At 39.5% G+C, this 22,544-nt stretch overlaps 1 protein-coding gene across 1 annotated transcript in view; it reads left to right on the top strand.

Moving 5' to 3' along the window:
• Nucleotides 1-7,105, top strand: part of COG2 (component of oligomeric golgi complex 2) — a 74,807-nt gene extending 67,702 nt beyond the window's left edge. Inside the window, exons 15-18 of the mRNA XM_075531952.1 lie at nucleotides 284-426; nucleotides 2,645-2,784; nucleotides 4,041-4,221; nucleotides 5,927-7,105. Of these exons, the coding sequence (XP_075388067.1) occupies nucleotides 284-426; nucleotides 2,645-2,784; nucleotides 4,041-4,221; nucleotides 5,927-6,028 (566 nt within the window). The 3' untranslated portion in view covers nucleotides 6,029-7,105. The remainder of the gene's footprint in view (nucleotides 1-283; nucleotides 427-2,644; nucleotides 2,785-4,040; nucleotides 4,222-5,926) is intronic.
• The last annotated feature ends 15,439 nt before the right edge of the window (nucleotides 7,106-22,544 follow it).

The following is a 22,544-nucleotide window of genomic DNA, read 5'->3' as shown; positions in this document are numbered from 1 at the left end:
TTTTAATGCAGTTTCTGTGGTAAAATTAGATGCCATGACTGATATTCGGGTTGGCTTATACTCGAGTATATACGGTAAATTGACGTGCTCATTAGTTGTAAATCTCTGGCTACATCTATATTCTGTGATTATAACTTCCTTAAATGAGACCTCAAGTTTAATTCTAACAATTTGGTTGATTGATTGATTGATTGTAGCATGCTCTCTAAAGTACTGGCAGTGTTTAAGGTAGAATTTACATCTCTACTTGAAGAGACTAAATAAAATCTGTTTATCTCAACAGCAGCCCTTGAGGACTCCCAGCTTTCTCTGTCAGCCTGTCTGCCTTCCTTAAGTAACAAGATTATCCAAGAGCTCAGTGAATCTTGTTTTAGTTACCTGAAAAGTGCCCTAGAAGTTCCAAGGCTTTATAGAAGAACCAATAAAGTAAGTACAAGTGCCAGTTGCTAGCGGAAAGGGGGGAATATATATATATATACATATATATATATATTTTTTTTTTGAGGTAAAGAACTACACATTACATTAAGGCCACGACAAAACAGAAGAAGGAGAGGCTTGTTGGGGTAGAAACAGAAATGGGTTCCCAGGAATAACCTGAGCTAGACCTAATCTATCTGTTCAAAGAAATTGTATATTTTTACAGAGAAATGAATGGCTCCATCTCGACAGTTAGATGATCAGACATAACCTTTGGACAAACATAACTTAGGTAGTTGAACTTGAGTACTGTGGACATATTCTGGATTCTCTTGGCCTTAAAACCTTTTGCAAAAGAAAATGTTTTAATAAAATATTTTTAAAGTCCAGTACTTTTTGAGTTCATGCCTTATGTTTTCAAAATTTACATTTACTTTGCTACTTGCCTATTATCACTGGAAGTGCCTGCATTTTAATGTCTGTCCGTCTTTTTAAATGAAATTTGAAGAGCCGCGTATGAAGACATTTGGGCCCATGCAGGTGTTCACAGTCATGTTCTCACATAGTGAACTGTGGCTTGGGGAGTCTGTTTTTGCCAGTTTTAAATTTACCTTAGTGAGCTCTAATCTTCATGCTTCTCTCATTTCATCCGTGTTAGAGCTCATATAAATTTCAGCCTCCCAAGGTTTTTTCTCAGTTATATAAGTTAAATTTAAACTATTTATTATTTTAAAAGATATTCTCAGAAACCAGTTGATGAGGAGCTTCCAGGATGGAGGGAGGAGAAGGAAGCTTAGCTCAGGGAGCAGTGCATTTCTGATAATGGTGGTAGAGCAATTGAGAAGGATAAAGTAGGGATTGTTTCACAACATGATGGAACAAAACCAGTATCATTGAATCATACATGTGAAAACAAAGTGGCTAATGTTTACCACATTAAAACAATGAAGAAAATGGTTTTGAAATAAAACTCCATTATTATTTCTGACTCAAATTGCCTCTCGGGAACGGTAGAAATCTCTTAAGACATTGTGCACTTTGGGATAATAAGCATATCTTCTTTGGGGCTAGCCTTTTTGTTTATTTGCTCCTGTCAGAACCTTGTCTACTGCTTGCAGTAGTCTTCCCATCTAATCAACCACTTGAATGCAATCATTCATCCTTCAGTGGCAAACTAAGATTATAGCCAACCTCTTTTCTTACTGTCTTCTTTTCATTTAAAGACCTGGTCATGCGGCAGAATTATTATGTCTGCCTTGTTAAATAATTTGCTCTTTCCGGTCTCATTTGTAGCTCCCATTTGGAAGCTGGGGAGAGACACCTATTTTTTATTTAAGAATACATTATTTTTCTTTTAGTAATAACCAAGTTTTCCTTTCTATTTAATAGGATATGATAATACATTTTTAAGTGCTTGAATTGAGTCAGACACCATGCTAAAACACTTCACATACATTCACGTCTTATGACACGGGTACCAGCATCCTTAGTGTTGCAGTACCTAATAAGCAAAGTAAGCACGGGCTTGCTTGTGCTTACTTACTAATCTGTAAGTGAACAATTTCATTTTTTTTCTTTTCTACACATCCAAGGCTCTGTTTCTAGGTATGGCTGGCATCTACCTCTCTCTCAACCCAAAAGCACCTTCCTACAGACTCAAAGTCTCTTTTCAAATTGACTCTCCCTGACAAGGATGGAACACCTTTAGGCTTAGGTGGGCTTACTAGTGAACAAAAACCCATAGAAACTTGATGTGGTGAAACCCTCACTTAATGGGTTCTCCACCCCTACCTTACTTACAGATGCACAAACCAGATCCTAGAGCCTTGCTTCTGGAATGTAGCCATTGACCAGCAGGACCACTACCTGGTGGAAGTGCAGAGCTCAAGGCCCCACCTACTGAAATAGAACTTGAACTTAGTGAGACACTTGGGTGATTTGTATGGACATCAGTATATAGCTATACTGTAAATGGTTGTGTGAGCACTTGAATCCAGTCTGATTCCAAACGTTGTCCTCACTTGCGTGGTCTTCTAGACTCTCTCCTCTTCTCTAGGTATCTTTCGGTGGTATCATTTGTTAACTTTCTTAAGGCAGGAGACAGAGTCTGTACACTTCTCAAAACTGGTATGTTACTAGTATCCTTTTGAACTTGAGATTGCGTTAACTGTTGTTCTTTTCCCTTTTTCCTGTGCATATTTAACCACTGCCAACATTATTTCAGGAGGTTCCAACTAAAGCTTCCTCCTATGTGGACAGTGCTTTGAAACCATTTTATCACCTTCAGAGTGAGCACAAGAATAAGCTTACGCAAGAAATAATTCAACAGTGGTTAGAAGGAGCACTTTCTGAGAGCACTCATAAGTAAGTACCTTCAAAATGCAACATATGAAACTTTCTTACAAGAGTCTAAGTTTAGGGCCCTAAGGCAGAGGGTACTAAACTATCATGGTTTGTGTAGATGAAGTCACTGGATACACGTTGGAGGATAGGCTCTCAATGGCTGACTCAGAATGCCTATTTGCTTTGCAGACTGAGGGGTGCTTTCTTCCCCACATGCAAGGCTCTTTGGGCCATCTTATAGCTGGCAACTGCAACCAAGCTGGTCTGTTTACCTGTCCCTCATCTCCCAGGTCACACACTGCCCCACAGTTGTGCCCTCCTTGAGTGGAGGTTCATCCCACGCTCCCGCTGTGCGTGCCACCTCTCATTGCGCTCACACCGTGCCCACTCACATCCAGGTCTCGCACCTTTTCCTTGCATGCTCCTTCCTCCTCCCGCAGCTCTGCCTGTCTAACACTAGCTGTCAGCATGCTAGATAATCAGGGAGCTAGACCCCCGGCACACCCTGTGATCAGAGAAGACGAAGACGTACATTTTGAAGTAATTACAGCTGATAAAGAATCAAGTGTCTAAAACCCTTAAAAGTATAGGGAAGTCTTCAGAATCACTGTGGTTGGATGGCTATTCATTTCTAATTAAATCTACATTTCCCCAATTGATGTTTTTTAAAATTGAGTTTTAATTTTATTTAATTATTAATTTCCTAATAAGCTTTTATTATTTCAGTGATTTAGAGTTAAACAGCCATTTGTGGGCTAATTTAGAACATAGCAACAACTTATGATTTCATGAGCTCTGTGTCCCAAGAACAAAATTGATTTGTAAACAGTTTTGAAATAAAACTAAATTATAATTTAGAAATTTAATGGTTCTTAAGTATATTTTGAAAGCCTCTCATTTTATTTTAAGTTAAAATAAGATTAGCTATTCTTAGAACTATTATAAATGACCTTGTTACTTTTATCTAGAGAATGAATTTATGCATGTTCACCCTGAATATATACTAGACAATTTAGTTTCCTTTTAGCGTTGATGATTAGAAATTTAAGCAAAACCTATGTGCCTGTCTCTTCCATTATGAGTGACTTGGTACTAGAATGTTGCAAGAACATAACTGTTCTCACAATCTTAAGAAACATTAAATATTCACTGTGGCTAAATGCTTTATCAGAAACCCATTTTTGTCTTTAAAATCTTTTTGTCCACAAATCCAGTTTCTGTATTTTATATTGTATGAAACACCTGTGTTTCGCTAGTAACTGTGTTTTGTTCTCTAGATACTATGGAACTGTGTCCGATGTACTGAACTCTGTGAAGAAAATGGAGGAGAGCCTGAAAAGATTGAAACAAGCTCGGAAAACCTCCCCTGCCAACTCTGTAGGCTCCAGTGGCGGGATGACCGATGACGACAAGATCAGGCTACAGTTGGCCTTAGATGTTGAGCACTTAGGAGCGCAGGTAATAGCATCATCACTTCTAGCACCTCTGACAGTGAAGTGTGAGGGCTAGGTCATGGCCTGATGGCTCACAGGGGCCCGGGTGCTGTCAAGGTGTCTAGAGAGTTGATTTCTCAAGCGTTAAGAGAAGAGGCAGAGCTCCAAAATACTTAGAAAGTCAGGAATTCGTGCCTAGGAATTGTGAGAAAATTTCTGAAACCTCATAAACTGAGATTCACAAGAACAAGAGTGGGTGTCCTGTTGTCTACTGCCTACAAGGTCCCCGAGACAGAATTAGTGATAAGCCAAGGTCTGTTGAAATATTTGTTGGTTTGTCATAAAAGAACTAGACAAATCGTGCCTCTCCTGTGCTGCACACAGCCTCTTTGCATCTCTGGCTAGATTTTGTAGACTCTCTATCAGTAAATTTCAGAACTATGATACATGGATGGTATTGGTGTATAAATGGATATCACTAACATGCACTTGCATTTTCATTCAAGTTACTTCCTTGTAGTTTTGTAAAACTATCTAAAGACTGGACAGGTTTTTCCATAGAGCAGTAGATCCTCAAGGAAAGGACTGGTTTTTTTTTCCAGAGAGGAAGAAATTAAATTATAAATTTCCACCATAAAATACTTGGTTTTCTAGCTGACTGAAATATTTCATCATGTACCTCAGGACCCTCGCTAAAAATCTGATTTTTTTTTTTTTCTGCTTTGAGGTAAATTTAGAGAACTATCTAGCAAAACTGAGTTGCCGGCTTTCTCTTATTTCCTTAGAGAAACTTAAAAGTTTTTTACAAGGGAGAAAGGTAGTTATAGAAACTCAATAATAAAAAGAAAAAGCAAGAGAGATGGAGGGAGGGAAGAAAGGAGAAGAAAAAGACCAGGCTCTGCTGTGCCAGGTGAATCACTGGAGGTAAATTAGCGTGTGGCTGCTCTAGCCATCGCTGTCAGTCACCTCCACACATTGAGAAGAAAAGACCAGGCTCTGCTGTGCCAGGTGAATCACTGGAGGTAAATTAGCGTGTGGCTGCTCTAGCCATCGCTGTCAGTCACCTCCACACATTGAGAAGAAAAGACCAGGCTCTGCTGTGCCAGGTGAATCACTGGAGGTAAATTAGCGTGTGGCTGCTCTAGCCATCGCTGTCAGTCACCTCCACACATTGTCATAGAACTGACCACAGAACTTTAGCAAACACTTGTGTGTGTGTGTGTGTGTTTTCCTTTTAAACAAAAATAGAAACATACTGTACCATGTCTTACTTACCAAACTAATGCGCAATAGTGCTCTGCCAGTGTTTTCGATCAGTAAGATTCTAAGAATGGTTCGTAATGATATGCTAAGAAATGAAGAGCTCAGAATAATACTTTTTGTTTTAAATTGTCTAAAACTAGTTCATTTAGTTGAATTTTCTTTTCTAGCATTTTTTAGGACCACAACAAAGGCTTTTTCCTGGTAAATGTTTAATTTGTTAGACTGAGATAAATTAATTTACTGGCAACTCAGAATAATAAGTTTTTGACCAGAAATATATATATTAGTGTTTTACAATAAGTAAATCTTTTTCTCTGTTGGAAAATATATCCTTCTAATGTTTAGGAAACTATTTGTTCTGATTTAGAGGCAGGAAATGGTGGCTTTGTTTTGTTTTTTAATATGTATCTTTTTCACATTCAATTTAGATCGTGATAATATAATTTATTCTCTCGTGAACTTTGCAGATACAAAAGATGGGCCTGCAAACAAGCAGCATAAAAAGTTTTCCAGCTCTTGTGGAGCTGGTAGTTGCAGCTAAGGCCCAGGCAACAGCAGACCAGCCTTAAGCATCTTGAAAGAACTTGCGAGGAGAGAAAGTTGGACTTGTAACCAGCAGGAAGAACGTGACTCTGCTCTCTTACCAAGTCTATGTAGCAAAGAAGTGCTTCCACTGTATTCCCAGCAACATGTCAATGCACCTTCTGGGTCTTCTGTCACCCGAAAAGAAGAGCACTATCCTTTTTCCATTGTATGGAAGATAGTTTTTAAAACATTGGGAACTTTCTACTATAGTATTCAGAGGAAATTATTTTATTTTTACTGTAAATCCGAGTGTGGAAGAGCTAATTTCTAAAGTATGGTTAAAGTAAATATGAATGTAAAAATTTGTCTCCCAACCTTGCAGGTTGAAGAAATTAGTGCAGTGGAGTTATCGTAGCTTACTGAATGGAAACACCCTTCTCTGAAATGATGTTAACTGTCATGGAGTATTGGCTTTCTGAGAGAGGCTATGAAGTGGGGGCTCTGCCAGCACTGTGTTTAAGAACAGTGCGCCTGATGAGACTCATTCCCCACACCTCTCAAGCTACAGCATTAGGAAAAATTATATTTCGTGAATAAAAGAAGTGTCTACCAAGAGTGTGTGCACCTTATATTTGCAAATCCAGCACAAGTTAAATACGACTCATTACTTTTTCCGTAAAACAACAGATGTTTTCTTATAGTAAAATGCCTCTTTTTAGTACCTTATGAAGGATTTTGTCCACTATAGCCCCATGGTGGGATTCCTAATTAGAAAAGCTAGAAATACTACAGAGGTACGGAAAGGTTCTGTTTGGTTTGTTTCCGTTTGATGATTCAATGAAGGCATTTTTATTATAGTTCTACCTCTATATTTCTTTGCATTTCAGTCTCTTATTCTTTGTTCAAGCTTAACTATACAGAGACAAAGGAAGAAAAATCAGCAGTAGGGTATTAGAATATAGATTCAGTAGAATTTATCAATTAATTTATAGAATCACAAGTTAGCAGCTCAAATTGCCTTCCTTTCTCATACATTCAGAGCACATCCCCAATATCATCTGTCAGCTCTGACAACGGGCAGGCCCCATACAATCTAAATAAAGTATCTGATAAAACTATGTCTTTAATTCTCATTTGATTTGAACATTTGCTGATTTATAAGCAGAAGCTTCAAAATAGTTGTGGAAAAGTGTATTCTCTTTCAATTCCATTTTCCCACACACTTTTTGAAGCCCCCTCATACTATATGCCACGTTTGCTGCTTTGTTAGATATGAATAACTATCACAAATGACCACCACCTGTCCGTCAGTTTGTTATGCTGTGATGCTGGAAGCTATGTCACTGGTATTTCAAATGCCAGCAGGGTCACCCAAAGTGAACCAGCTTCCAGACCAAGAACAATGAAGAAGGAATCCACTGTCAACTTTGGAGGGAGCCTCTGAAATTGCTAAGGATAGTAGAGAAACATTGTCAGATGCTAAAGGTTTAATGAATGGAAGCGGAACATTGCCAGGGATAGTGCCAGAGGAGGACTCCACAGGTTCGAAAGCAACTGAGGAGGGGCTGCCTTCTCAAAGTAGAACCAACCATGGGGACTTGAATGGAGTAAAGCCTTCCAGGCCTTCATTTGCTGGTAGGGCAAACTCAAAATAAGAAACTGCTGCAAACATCAATTACTCGGGACTTGGAATGTACGAATCTAGGAAAACTGGAAGTCTTCAAAAATGAAATGCATAAGGATTTATATCCTGGGTGTCAGTGAGTTCAGATGGCCTGATATTTGACCACTTTGAATCAAAAAATCTTAAGATTGACTATGCCGGAAAGGACACAATCAAGAGGTATGGGGTTGCATTCATTGCAAGGACATTTCAAAGTCTACCTTGACGTACAGGGCTGTCTAATAGAATTCTATCTACTCACCTTCAAGGAAATCCAATCAATACAACTATTCAAATTTATGCACCAACCAGAAAAGCTAGTGATGAAGAAATCAAAGAATTCTACGAACGTCTTCAGTCTGGAATTGCCAAGCAGGAACGGATGGTAGTTGGAAGATAGCATCTTAATGATAGAAAAGTAGCTGGAGACCACAGGACAGAAGTTTATGAGAACATTTTGTTCGTAGCAAATGCTTTTTCAACAGCACAAAATGCAGCTGTACGCATGGATTTCACAGGATGGAAGACACAGAAATCAAGTGGACTAAATTTCTGGAGAAAGATGATGGAGAAGTTCAGTAACAGCAGCTAAAAGCAGGCCAGGGACTGTAACAGACCATCAGTTATTCATAGGTAAGTTCAGGTTAAAGCTAAAGAAAAAAGTCCACAAGAGAGAAAAATCCAACCTAGAGTCTATCTCACTTGGATTTCAAGAACATCCCAAGGAGAGAAATGCTTCATCGACCACTAATGACAAAACCTGGTAAGCTGGTCATCAAAGACATCAACAATCAAGGAAAAAAGCAAAAGGTCATTAAAAAGACAAGAAAGAAAAGAAAGATCAAAGTGGATGTCAGAAGAGCTCCTGAAACTTACTCCCCATCAAAGCACATGGAAGAAATTAAGAAGTAAAAGAACTAAACATCCCCCATGTTCATTGCAGCGCAGTTCATAATAGCAAGAAGCAGGAAACAACCTAAATTCCCATCAGAAGAGTGTATTTTTAAAATGCTGGAATATACACACAATGGAATACTACACAACCCTTTAAAACAGTGATAAAACTATGGAACACCTCAAGCCATGGAGGGATCTGGAAGACATGCTGAGTGAAATTAAGCCCATAAGGACAAATGCTGTATGAGGCTACTGTGGTGGGGACATGCAGCAGAACAGGTACAACTTCAGGCTTGTAGGGCATCCAGTCTTCTGGCTGAGGGGGCAGGGCAGAGAGCCTAACCAGTGCCAATGAAACCTACATCGTCTGCTCTAGGTAAGTATAATGTAGGTGACTTGGCCAGAGGGTGCCTCAGGTCAGCTGGGATCAAATGGGAAAGATGTCTGCTAAGTGGTTGCCATGTGGATCTGTAGTGAGGTCCCTGGAGAGGGAGGCAGACCTGTCGGAGGGGTGAGGCTTATTTATGGAAGGGGCAGTGCAGGAGAGGGAATGGTCACATTTGGGAGAGCATAAGTGCATGTCTTGTGGGAGGGAAGGGTGGGCTGGCCTCCAGGTGCGAGGAGTGAGGATGCTTTGGGGGACACTAAGTGGGGAGTGTTTGGGTATGCAGCAGGTGGGTAACACTGAATTTGGACATATAGGGGTATCCCAGAATCCAGGCCAGGTGCTGTGGGACCCTGGGACACTAAATCCTGGATCTTTGGGTAATGCGGTATCTTTGGGTAATCCAAAGGCTAGATTGGTGAGACCCCATGAGGAAACTCCACTACATGGAGAAAATATATGGTGTCTGAGGAAGCAAAAGAGCTGTACCAAGAATGCTGTACTGTTTGTTGGCAGACAAGGCCTTGCTACATCAAAACCCTCTATGCTGTATTAAGATATGTGTTATTCTGGCAATCCTGGGATGTACACTATTTTGTTTATGCTTGTTCATATTAGGGTCTATCTCAGGTTTTTTGCCATTCGGGGTCATCCTCTTGAAGTTGTGTTACTTGTTTTTCAGTAAATGAAACCCAGTATTGATGAGCCTATAGGGACAGCAAATAGAACAAGGGTTTGGCAGGGGAAGGCAATACAGAGGGGGGAGGGGAGATAAAAGCAAGAGGATATCAAGAAGTCCAGGAAGGAAAAGTATGTTTGGAGAATGATTATGGAAGCAATTGTACAATTATTTACATGATTGAACTATGGAATGATATGGCATATGTATTAACTCCAAAGTAACAAAAGGGGGAAAAAAGGCATAGATCTAGATAGGGGTTTTGGGCTCACACTAAATCCTAGCTCCAACTTAAGAACAATTAGTTCCTAAATCATGACCCTGCTCAGTACTCGCCCTCAGGAAGGGAACACTGAAGATACAGGTGCTAACACAAATTGTGGCAAAGAATTTAGGTGGTGCCTGGCTTTCAGATAAAATAGGTCTGGGGTCTTAAAGGTTTGTCTCCAAATAAGCAGCCATCAAAATGGGATGTCAACTAATTCCACATGGGAATAGCACACCATCATCAATCACAGGATTGTAATCCATATAATCTGAAGTTGAAGGAGGGACGAGTTTCAGAGCGTAAATTCTGAGAATCTGATGTGCAGAAGATGCTGGATGGCAGTGGGAGCCCAAGATTCATCTGTGGAACTACATAGGAAATAAGCCTCTGGGGAACTCCCCTTCCCTAAAACTGAGGGATGGGAGGAAAGGGGTCACTAAACAGTGCTTGGAAGAGATGAGTATAGAAGATGAAAGATATAAGATCTGATTTGAACAATTAAAACTTTATCAGTAGATCCCCCACTATGATGCAGTCTGGACCTGATCTGGTTTCCAAATGTTCCTGTATTTTCAGCTTGTATTGTTTGGTTTGGTTTGGTTTTTGTTTGTTCATATTAGGGTATATATCAGAGGTTTTATGTCTTTGGAGGTTACCCTCTTGAAGTTGTTTTATATGCTTTTCCATTTTTCAGTATATGAACCCCAGAATTGACTAACTTATATGGCTAGCAAGTAGAATAAGGGTTTGTGGGGAGGGTACAGTGGTGGTGGTAGCGTAAAAGGGAGATGATGTTAAGGACTCCATGTAGAAAAAGACTGTATGGAAATGTGATTGTGCTAGCAATTGTACAATTCTACTTGACATGACTGAACTATGGAATGATATGTATTAAATCCCAATTAATAGCAATTTTTAAGGCTGAATAGAAGATTTCAAAGGACAACTCCAGAAAAAAAAAAGTCAAATATAATGAAATACACAGCCCTAGAGTTAGAAAGCCAAAAAGGAAGACCACACTCAGCACATCTTAAACTGAAAACTCGAAAAAATCCAAGCCTTGAGTTGTACTATTGAAAGATTCTATGAGCAAAATATTGGGGAAACCCAAAGGGCAGCTCAAGAAGACAAAGGCACTTATAATGAAATGTGCAAGTACCTAAAATTAGGAAAACCAAAAGGGAAGAACAAGCTCAGCCCATTGAAATTGAAAGAACTCAAGAAAAAATTCAAGTCCCAAACTGAAATTTTGATTCAGTAGGCAAAATATTGAATGATACAGGAAGCATTGAGAGAAGATGGAAAGAATACAGTCACTGTACCAAAAAAAACTAGTCAGCAGTTCACCATTTCAGAAAGTAGCATATGAGCAACAACCATCAGTTCGGAAGGAAGAAGGTCAAACTGCATTGAATGCAGTAGCCAAAAACAAGGCCCCAGGAATTAGTAAAATGCCTATTGAAATGTTTCAGAAAGCTGAAGAAGCATTGGAAGCACTCACTTGTTCATGACAGGAAATCTGAAAGACAGCCACTTGGATGAGATCTGTATTTGTGCTCATTCAAAAAGAAGGTGACTCAACAGACTGCTCAAACTATAGAATGACATGCATATCACATGCAAGTAAGTTTTTGCTTCAGATCACCCAACAATGGTTCCAGCAGTACACTGACTACCAGTAGTTCAGGTGAGACTCAGAAGAGGCTGTGTAAAAGGGACATCAATGCTGATGTCAGATGGATCTTGGCTGAAAGCAGCGACTACTAGAAAGATATGTACTTGTGTTTCATTGACTATGCAGAAGCATTCAACTCTGAGGATGATAATAAACTAGATAGAGAAGAATGGGGATTCTAAAACACTTTACTGTGCTCATTCAGAGCTTGTACATGGGTCAAGAGGCAGTTGTAGGAATAGAAACAAGGGAATACATCATGGTTTAAACTCAGGAAAGGTGTGCATCAGGGTTGCATTCTCTCACCGTACTTATTCAGTCTATGTGGTGAGCAAATCATCAGAGAAACTGGGTTATATGAAGAGAAGTGTGGCATCAGTATTGGAAGAAAGCTTATTAACCTCTGGCATGCAGATGACACAACTTTGCTGAAAGTGAGGAGGAGTTGACAGTGGGATACCAGAGGGCCGGATTCTGAAGAGAACATAGAATAAAGGATACCATTGCTGATGTCAAATGGAGCATGGCAGAACGCAGAGAATATCAGAAAGCTGGTTACTTGTGTTTTATTGACTATGCCAAGGCATTCAACTGTGTGGTTCATAAGCTATGGATAACCTCAAGAAGAATGGAAGTTCCAGAACATTCGATTGTGCTGATGTAGAATTTATACATGGTTCAAGAGAATGTTATGCAAACAAAATAGGGAATATTGTGAACAGAATTAGGAAATATCGAATGGTTTAAAATCAGGAACATGTGTTAGGGTTGTATCCTCTCACCATTCTTATTCAATCTGCTTGATGAGCAAATCATTAGACTAGATTATATGAAAAAGAATGGGGTATTAGGATTGGAGGAAGGTTTATTAACAGATGTAGATGACACAACCTTACTTGCTGAAAGTGCACTTGCTGATGATTGTGGGTGACCAGCCTCACGCCCAAATAGATCTTAAGGGGTGATTGTGTAATTGAAGGATAAATTAAAGAACCATCAGACAAAGCATGCAAGGGCTCACGTCTTCTGATTGCAGGATCAAGAGAGAGCTAATGTGTTCTCTGACACACTTACATAGTCTTTGGCTAGCAATCCCCAGTAAGCACATACATAGCAGGAAAGGGATGTACTAGAGGCATACATGTAATAGGAAGGGGAGATACTAGGTGGTGGATGGATTCTAGAATTAAGATTTCACCTTAATCTTGGTCATCTCTGAGCTGGTTTGACCGTAAGTGTCTCTAGGCTCTTCTCCAGGGGAGCAACATATGACCCTAATCAGAAGGAAGTGGACTGTACGCAGGGTGGGATGGGCTGGTTGCTTTTGATGGCAGAAGGCAGACAACTTTCAGGAAGATGAACTTTCAAACAGTTGATCTCTAAGCAGATAACCTTCAAGCATATAGTAGCAAACATGAGCTTGCAAGTAGCATCTTAAAATATGCATTATTACAGGGGGACTTTGTGGGGAATAACTTTAGTTAGGAGAATCTGACCAGGACTCATCTCCAACTAACGAACGTGGAGGTATCCTTCCACCATAGTCTCAGACTCCTTAAATATGAGCGTAGAGAATTTGTCAGCATACATTCTCTTCCCAATTCTCAGTTTCCCACAGATAAAGATCACGGGTTTGAGTCTTCAATATAGATTACAACTCCGGTCTTCTATATAGATTACAACTCGATGTAAACAAGACCAAAATCCTCTCAACAGGACCAACAGGTAACATCATGTTAAATAGAGAAAAGGTTGAAGTAGTCAAGGCTTTCATTTGCTTAGATCAACAGTGCTCGTGGAAGCATCAGTCAAGAGACCAAAAGACACAATAGTCTTGGTAAAGCTGCATAGGTCTTCTTTAGAATGTTGAAATGATAGGAGGTTACTTCAAGGACTACGGTGTGCCTAGCTTAAGCCATGGTATTTTCAGTTGCCTCGTATGCATGCGAAAGTTGGACGTTGAATACGGAATATTGAAGAAGAATGGGTGCTTTTGAATGATGGTGCTGGCAAAGAATTATGAAAGCACCAGGAACTGCCAACAGGACAAACCTAATTTAGGAAGGAGTATGGCCAGAATGCTCGTTAGAGTCAAGGATGTTAAGGCTTCACCTCACATACATTGGACATGTTGTCAGGAGACCAGTCCCTGGAGAAGGACACCATGTTTGCTAAAAGAGGAAGGGCCTCGACAAGGTGTATTGTCACAGTATTGTCACAGTAGCTACAGCAATGGGCCCAAGCACAGGAACTTGAGGATGGCGCAGGACTGGTCAGTGTTGCATTCTGTTGTGCACAGGGTCTCTATAAGTTAGAACCAACTCGATGTACCTAACCACATCACAGAGGAGGGCCCAGAACACTAATAATTTTCCTATTTATGAAAGAAGGACCTAAGTTAGCTTGAGCTAGCACTGCAGTAGATTTCCCTACAGAAATTGTACTGAGCACAACTACTGAGCTGTAGTTTAAAAGTGTCAGACTACACAGAAGGAAGCTACTAGTACCTTATGTTTATTTCTTGCGCTTATTTTGACTGGCTGATTCAGAAATAAATTAACCAGGAGAGTTGTGCAGTTTGAATTCTTGCAAATTTCAACAATTTTAATTCCTTTTTTAATATATAGTTTTACTGACATGGTTCACATATCATATGCTTCCATAGTTAAGTTATATTAAAACAAGTTGTACAACCAGTTCCAGAAATGTTCTTTCCTCTTGTATTACTGGCTTCCATTTCCTTCCAATCTCTCTGTACCCCCATGCCCTCAATAATCCACTAATCCAATTACTGTCCTATATGACTTCACCTATCCAGGACTTCATATACTGGAAAATATACCAAAAATACCAATAACAATATCAAAATAAACCAAAGATAAAATCAGGGAGTAATAAAAACTAGAACAGTTTTCTTTTCATTTATTTATTTTATTATTTTAAAAATCATTTTATTGGGGGCTCATACAACTCTTAATGTTTTCATGTCTTACACTGACCGATATCTCCCTTCACCCACTTTTCTGTTGTCCATCCCCCTGGGAGGAGATTATATGTCTATCATTGTAATTGGATCCCCCTGTCTCCCCCCACCTTCCCCTTCCCCTCCTAGTATTGCTACTCTCATTATTGGTCCTGAGGGATTTATCTATCCAGAATTCCCTTTGTTTCAAGCTCTTATCTGTAGCAGTGTACATGCTCTGATCTAACTGGATTTGTAAGGTAAAATTGGGGTCATGATGTTGGCGGAGAGCAGGGGTGGAGGAAGCATTAAAGAACTAGAGGAAAGTTGTATGTTTTATCAGTGCTATACTACACCTTGACTGGCTTGTGTGTTCCTTGTGACCCTTCTGTAAGGGATGTCCAATTGTCTACAGATGGGTTTTGGGTCTCCACTCCGTCCTCCCCCTCATTCACATTGATAGAATTTTTTTGGTTCTGGATCTTTGATGCCTGATACCTGATTTCATCGACATCTCATGATCACATCACACAGGCTGGTGTGCTTCCTCCATGTGGGCTTTGGAAATGGCTGCTTGTTGATTTTCAAGCCTTTAAGACCCTAGACACTATATCTTTTGATAGCCTGGCACCATCAGCTTTCTTCACCACATTTGCTTATGTACCCATTTTGTCTTCAGCAATCGTGTTGGGAAGGTGAGCATCATGGAATGCCAGGTTATTAGAACAAAGTGTTCTTGTCTTGAGGGAGTACTTGAGTAGAGATCCAATGTCCTTCTGCTACCTTGATACTAAACCTATAAATATATGTACATAGATCTATTTCCCTATCATCATATATAAATATATTTACATATGTACATGCCTGTATTTAAACCTCTATAAATGCCCTTTGCCTCCTAGTTCTTTCCTCTATTTCCTTTTACTTTCTTCTTGTCCCACTATCATGTTCGGCCTTCATATGGGTTTCAGTAATTCCTCTTGGTTACATTGCCCTTGATCAAGCCCTACCAGTCATCCTATGCCCTCCTTGCCATCTATTTTAGATCACCTGTTGTTCCCTTGTCCCTGTAATGCTTACTAACTCTAAAGAATAGTAACATTAATTTTGATTTCTGCTTCTGTCCACGCTTGCTTAAATCCGAGACAAATGTTAATGAGTTTTTTGCCTTTAAAGATGGACTGGAATGTCTATTTGGGACTACAATCAAAGAATCACTTTTAGATTTGAGCAATCCAGTTATAATCAAATAAAGAATCTTCTAAATTATCAAGACATTACAGTGGCTGTCATTTATTTAAACCCACTACAGTAGCACCTATTTATTCAGTTACCTCTTCATGAGGGTGAGCATTGAGCAGGGCTATGTCATAAGACCAGCCAATTATTAGATTGGGTCTAGGAGCAAGTGTAAGCTCCAAATCCATTCACATGTGTATGGTTTATAAACACCCTGATTCACTGTGGAGGCTTCACTATGATTATATGATAGACAATCAATCAGTCCATTGGGGTGTAAGGCAACATTATATGACAGACAATCAATCAATCCACTGGAGTATAAGGCAATTCTATCGATAATGTCCCTAATTTATCCAATGGTCTAAAATTGAACTCACTGTTGCAAAAAGGAAGTTATGTAAGTAAAGACCTGCTCTGAACTGCATTCCATGAATTGCTGTTCTGTAGATTAAACTTTTAAATGAGTGAGTACTATTGACATTGACAATGGGAGTTGATGATAGTGCAAAATTTCCAATAATAGTCATACATAAGGACAGAGTCATGTCTATCAGATTAGTGCATGCCATAGTACAGCAAGAAAGGCATTAATAAATAGATGGTGATGCTGGGCCTCTTTTCACTGAGTACCCTTAAAGCCAGGGATCTGAATCAAAGTCAAAAACCTGCACTTCCACAGTCATTTGGTGGCAGTCATCTATTTCTTCTCACACAGGGGAGTTTCAGTCCTAAGTCCAAGTTTGAGTTTGAGCTAAAGCCCAGTTCATTTAGTGGTGTTTCCACATCTAGTCTTTCTGGTGTGGCCTATGAGGGGTGTTGGACTTCTTGAAAGCAGCAATTGAATGGTCTTCCTTTTTCCCCTTCCTGAAGGAATGACTCCAGTGGAGGTGAGGTCACTGTTGAAGTTATTTTTAAGATGTACCTCTAAGGCTGTGTCTAGGGGCTGGAGGATAGGGGGTGATGTATGGTATCTCTGTGTTTGAGAGATGAATTAGAAGTTTATGTGACTCAAGAACAGAAGCTTGCCTACATCTTGGTGTTTATAGTAGTGGACTCAAACAATAGTTGTCCTTTTGTGATTGATTAACTTCACTCAAAACAATGGTTTCCAGGTATTTCATGCTTTCATTACTGTTTTTAGGGATGCATAGTATTCCAGTGTACATACGCGGGGTAACCCCCTTCAAAAACAAAATGGAAAAAAGTTCCACTGGGCATGGAGTGGAGCTTTTGTTGTACTCTTGTTTCCCGCTAGGTGAGAATCAAGCAACTCTCTCTGAGTTACTACCTAGTGGCATCACCTGGGAAGGTTCTCTCTGGTCACAGTGAATTTTTTTAGAAAAGCCATTTCCATTGAACCTTCTTTTTTGTGGTGGCTAATTTAAGAGAACAGCATGCGACTGTGAAATTTTGTTTCCTGACTGGGAAAAATGCTGCAGAAACTGTTGTGATGTTGAGTACAGCTTACGAGGTCAGCACTATGAGAAAAACTCAAGTGTTTGAGTGGTTTCCTCATTTCAAAACAGGTGAAATGTCAGTTGATGACAAACGTCGTTCTGGACATCCACCAACTTCCTGAACTAACAAAAATGTCAACAAAATTTGTGCACTTGTCCTCAAAGACTGACAGCATCATTGAAGAGATGGGGGCATTATCTGGACTATCTTAGAGTTGGGTTCAGTGAATTTTAACAGATGATTTGGAAATGAGAAGGGTCGCTGTGAAATTTGTGCCTCGGGTTCTGACTGACCAGCAAAAGAACACATTGAGTGGAAATATTCCGTGCTTTGAAAGAACAGCTCTAAGTGACTAAGACATTTTTTCCAAGGTCATTACTGGTGATGAGACATGGTGCTATTCTTATGACTCCCAATAGCAAACATCAATCAAGGCACTGGGTAACACCATCATCACTTTGCCCCCAAAATGCTTGTCAAGTGCAATCAAAGGTCAAGATGATGCTCATTTGGTTTTATTTGTGTGTGTGAGGGGGAATAGTGCATTTGGAGTTTGTTCCACCAGGTCATACTGTTAATCAAGCTTTCTATTTAGAGGTTCTGAAAAGATAGTGTAACAGTGTGCGACAAAAAGGTCTGATTTGTGGCAGATGGGAGACTGGCTTTGCCACCATGACAATGCACCTGTTCACATAGCTATCTCAGTGCACCAGTTTTTGGATTGTATGGATTTCCATTCTCAGCTGTTCTAGGTAGCACCATTCTAGGTAGTTCCAGTTTCTCCACATCCTCTCCAGAACTTGTTATTTTCTATTTTTTTTAATTGAACTATCATTGTGGGTGTAAAATGGTACCCCATTGTAGTTTTAATTTATGCGTCTAAGATGGCTAGTGAGCATGAGCATTTTTCATGTGTTTGTTAGCCATTTGTCATTTTTTGTGAACAGTCTATTCATGTCTTTTGCCCACTTTTTAATTGGTTCATTTGTTATGTGTTGTAGTTCTGTAAATTTTGGTAATTAGACCCTTGTCTGTTGTGTTATTAGTAAAAAAAAATTTTATCAATATGTAGATGCTTGTTTTGCTCTTTTGGTGTGCATAGTGATTTGTTTTTATTTGTAGTAGGTCCCAGTCATCTATTTCGTCTTCCACTGTGTGCTTCCTTTATTGTACTTGGCAACCCTCAAGTTTGTTTCAACTTTCTTATTGATGAACCTGATAACTCTGGGGTTTAAATTGAGGTCTTTAATCCATCTTGAGTTCATTTTTGTGTACATGGAGAGATGTGGGTCCTGTTTCATTCTTCTACATATGGATATCCAAATTTATTCAACACCATTCAGTTGCCTCTAAGTGGATGAATTTACTTCTGAGGTTTCTGTTCTGCTCCCTTGGTCTGTGTCACTATCGATGTACCATTACCAGACTGTTTTAGCTACTATGCTACTATGGCTATGAAGTAGGTTTTTAGGTCAGGTAGTGTTTTAATCAGGGTTCTCTAGAGAGACAATACCAGATTGCTAATAATTATATATATGTATATATATATATATATCACAAGAAAGGAGCAGTTAAATTATATGCAGGTAGACAGATATATAATACAAGAAATGAACAGTTAAATGATAAAGCAGTACAAATGTGAGAGAGTTGTGAGCCGCTGGCAGTCCTTCAAGTCTTGAGGGCCACCAGGTAGTCCTCTGTAGAGAGATCCAGGCTATCCCGGCACAGGCAGCAAACAGCAAGGCAGGGCACCAACAGTCAGCCAGGTCACCAACAGTCAGTCCCCAGCTCAAGAGATGTAAATTCCAATGGTGTGGCGAAGCAGGTCTTGAAGGAACCTCAATTTACAGTGACACAGTCCACAGGTTATGTGTCCCACAGGTAGTGTAGCTTGCAAATTGAGGCACAGAACAAGCAAGGCAGCCGCACATTGGTCCAATGACCAAAGAGTGAGAGACAAGAAAGGCGAGGCTCGCCAAGCCATTTATCTCTCTGCCCTTCAATTAATCCCACGTGTGTTTATCGGCCAGGCTGGCAAAATAAACTAACTACCTCAGGTAGTGTAAGGACTCCTACCTGGTTCTTCTTATTAAGAAGTTCTTTGCTTATGCTGGGTCTCTTCCCTCTGCATATGAAGTTGGTGATTAATTTTTCCATTTCTTTGAAGAATGTATTTGGGATTTGGATTGGAATGGTATTGTATCTGTAGCTTTGTGTAGTACTGATATTTTTCATTATATTAAGTTTGCCAATCCATGAACATAAAATATTAATCCATTTATGTAAGTTTTTTTTAAACTTTTCCTTTTTTGGTTTCTTGTAATAGTTTGTGCAGATGTCTGTTTCTTTGCTTAGGCTTATTCCTAAATATTTCATCTTTTGGTGAGGTGACTGTGAATGGTATAATTTTCTTAATATCTTTTTCTGAACTCTCTTCACTGGCATATAGGAATCTAATTTATTTCTGCTTGTTAAGCTTGTATCCTGCTACTTTGCTGACTCCTTTTATTGTTTCCTACAGGCGTTTTGTGGAGTGTTTTAGAGTCTCTACATGTAGAATCATATTGTCTACAAATTGTGAATTTCACTCTTTGCCTATTTGTATTCCCTCTATTTGTTTTTGTTGTCTGATATCTCTGCTAAGACTTTCAGCACAATGTTTGAGAAAGAGTGGTGATATGGAACATCCTTCTCTGGTCACTGCTTTCAAGAGAAATGTTTCCATTTTTTCCCTGTTGAGCATGATGTTGGTTTTTCATATATGGTCTTTATTATGTTGAGGTATTTCCCTCCTATTTCTGTTTGTTGATTTTTTTATCAGAAATGGCATTTCTACATCTATTGATATATTCATGTGATTCTTGGTCTTTACCTTGTTTATGTGGTGGATGGCATTGATTGTTTTTCTAATGTTGCACCACATTTGCATTCCTGGTATGAAGCCCACTTGGTCATGTTGAATTATTTTTTATATATTGTTGGATTCTATTGACCAGAATTTTATTGAGAATTTTTGTGTCTGTGTTCATGAAGGATATTGGTCTGTGGTTTTCTATCTTTGTGGGGTCTTTGCCTGGTTTTAGTTGCAGGGTTATGCTTGTGTCCTTTGAATGACTTAGGGGTTTTGTTGTCCTTTTCTATATTCTAGACTAGTCTATTGAATTAGTGATAACTCTTTTATGAATTCTTGGTAGGAAGTCATGTGGTCCTAGGCTGTGTTTTGGTTGGATATTTCTTAAAGACCTCTATTGGATCTTTTGTTATGAATCAGTTGAGATTTTCAACATCTGTCTGCATTAAATTTCATGTATTATATATTTCTAGGTATATGTCCATTTCTTCTAGATTGCAGAATTTGTTAGAGTACAGTTTTTCGCAATAGTGGGTTGCTACTATATTTATTTCATTTGGATCTGTTCTGAAGTCACCCTTTTCATCTCTTATATTTGCATATTTTCTTTTTTCCCCTTTGTCAAGTTTGCCAGTGCTCTGTTGATTTTGTTAATAGTTTCAAAGAACTGATTTCTTTTTCTTTTTTTAAAAACATTTTATTAGAGACTCATACGACTCTTATCAAAATCCATACATACATCAAGTGTGTAAAGCACATCTGTACATTCTTTGCCCTCATCATTTTCAAAGCATCTGCTCTCCACTTAAGCCCTTTGCATCAAGTCCTCTTTTTTCCCCTCCCTCCCCGCTCCCCCCTCCCTCATGAGCCCTTGATAATTTATAAGTTATTATTTTATCATATCTTGCCCTGTCCATTGTCTCCCTTCACCCCCTTTTCTGTTGTCCGTCCCCCAGGGAGGAGGCCACATGTAGATCCTTGTAATTGGTTGCCTCTTTCCAACCAACCAACCCTCCACTCTCCCAGCATCGCTCCTCACACCCCTGGTCCTGAAGGTATCATCCACCCTGGATTCCCTGTACCTCCAACCCTCATATGCACCAGTGTACAGCCTCTGTCCTATCCAGCCCTGCAAGGTAGAATTCGGATCATGGTAGTTGGGGGGAGGAAGCATCCAGGATCTGGGGGAAAGCTGTGTTCTTCATCGACACTACCTCACACCCTAATTAACCCATCTCCTCTCCTAAACCCCTCTATGAGGGGATCTCCATTGGTCGACACTTGGGCCTTGGGTCTCCACTCTGCACTTCCCCCTTCATTTAATATGATATATATATATACATACATACACATACATATATACATATACACATACATACACACACTTGTATATATTTTTTTTTTTTGCATGATGCCTTATACCTGGTCCCTTGGGCACCTCGTGATCGCACTGGCCGGTGTGCTTCTTCCATGTGGGCTTATTTGCTTCTGAGCTAGATGGCCGCTTGTTCACCTTCAAGCCTTTAAGACCCCAGACACTATCTCTTTTGATAGCCGGGCACCATCAGCTTTCTTCACCACATTTGCTTATGCACCCATTTGTCTTCAGCGATCCTATCATGGAGGTGTGCAGTCAATGATATGATTTTTTGTTCTTTGATGCCTGGTAACTGATCCCTTTGGGACCACTAAATCACACAGGCTGGTGTGTTCTTCCATGTGGATTTTGTTGCTTCTGAGCTAGATGGCCGCTTGTTTATCTTCAAGCCTGTAAGACCCCAGTCACTATCTCTTTTGATAGCCAGGCACCATCAGCTTTCTTCACCACATTTACTTGTTCACCCACTTTGGCTCTTTGTGGATTTTTGTTTGTTTGTTTATTCTTCTGGAATCCCTATAAATGATAGGTTGTTTCCCTTGATTGTGTCCCACATTGTTCTTAGGCTTTCTTCAGTCTCCTTTGCATTTTTTGGTGTTTGTTATTCTCTTAGATTGAAGTCCTAAGATGTGGGTTTCCATCTCTTCAATTCTATTTCTCTGTTCTTTTATAGTGTTGTGTAATTCTGTTATCATCCTGTTTGACTCTGTGTTTTGGTTTGGAATTTTTCTTGTAAGGTGTGCGGTGAAGTTCCTAGCTTTTCTATTCTTTCCCTTTATCTCTCACACTCTTTCTTCACCTGGTGTATGTGTAATCATCAATAGTCTGAATTATTTTTGGTAATTCCACAAGCTGTTTGATTTCAACCATTGTTTTAGGTCTGAATGCTATTCACTTATTTGCATCTGTTTCTCGTTTGGTGTTTTGTTGTTGTTTCCTTGACATCTTGGTGTAGTGATTAGGGATAGTGGAGAGGTGGAGCTGTCTAGGGGTCATTAGTACTGTTGGGTCACGCAGTGGATAAATGGTGGATACTTCAAATCAAGTATCTCAAGGAGAGTAGTGAGGGCTAGAGAAGAGATTTGAGAATGGAAGGGAA

This window comes from Tenrec ecaudatus, chromosome 1, assembly GCF_050624435.1.
Source record: "Tenrec ecaudatus isolate mTenEca1 chromosome 1, mTenEca1.hap1, whole genome shotgun sequence".
Classification (NCBI taxonomy): Eukaryota; Metazoa; Chordata; class Mammalia; order Afrosoricida; family Tenrecidae; genus Tenrec; species Tenrec ecaudatus.
Note: the sequence above shows the minus strand (reverse complement) of the source record. Positions and strands in the feature narration are given on the sequence as shown.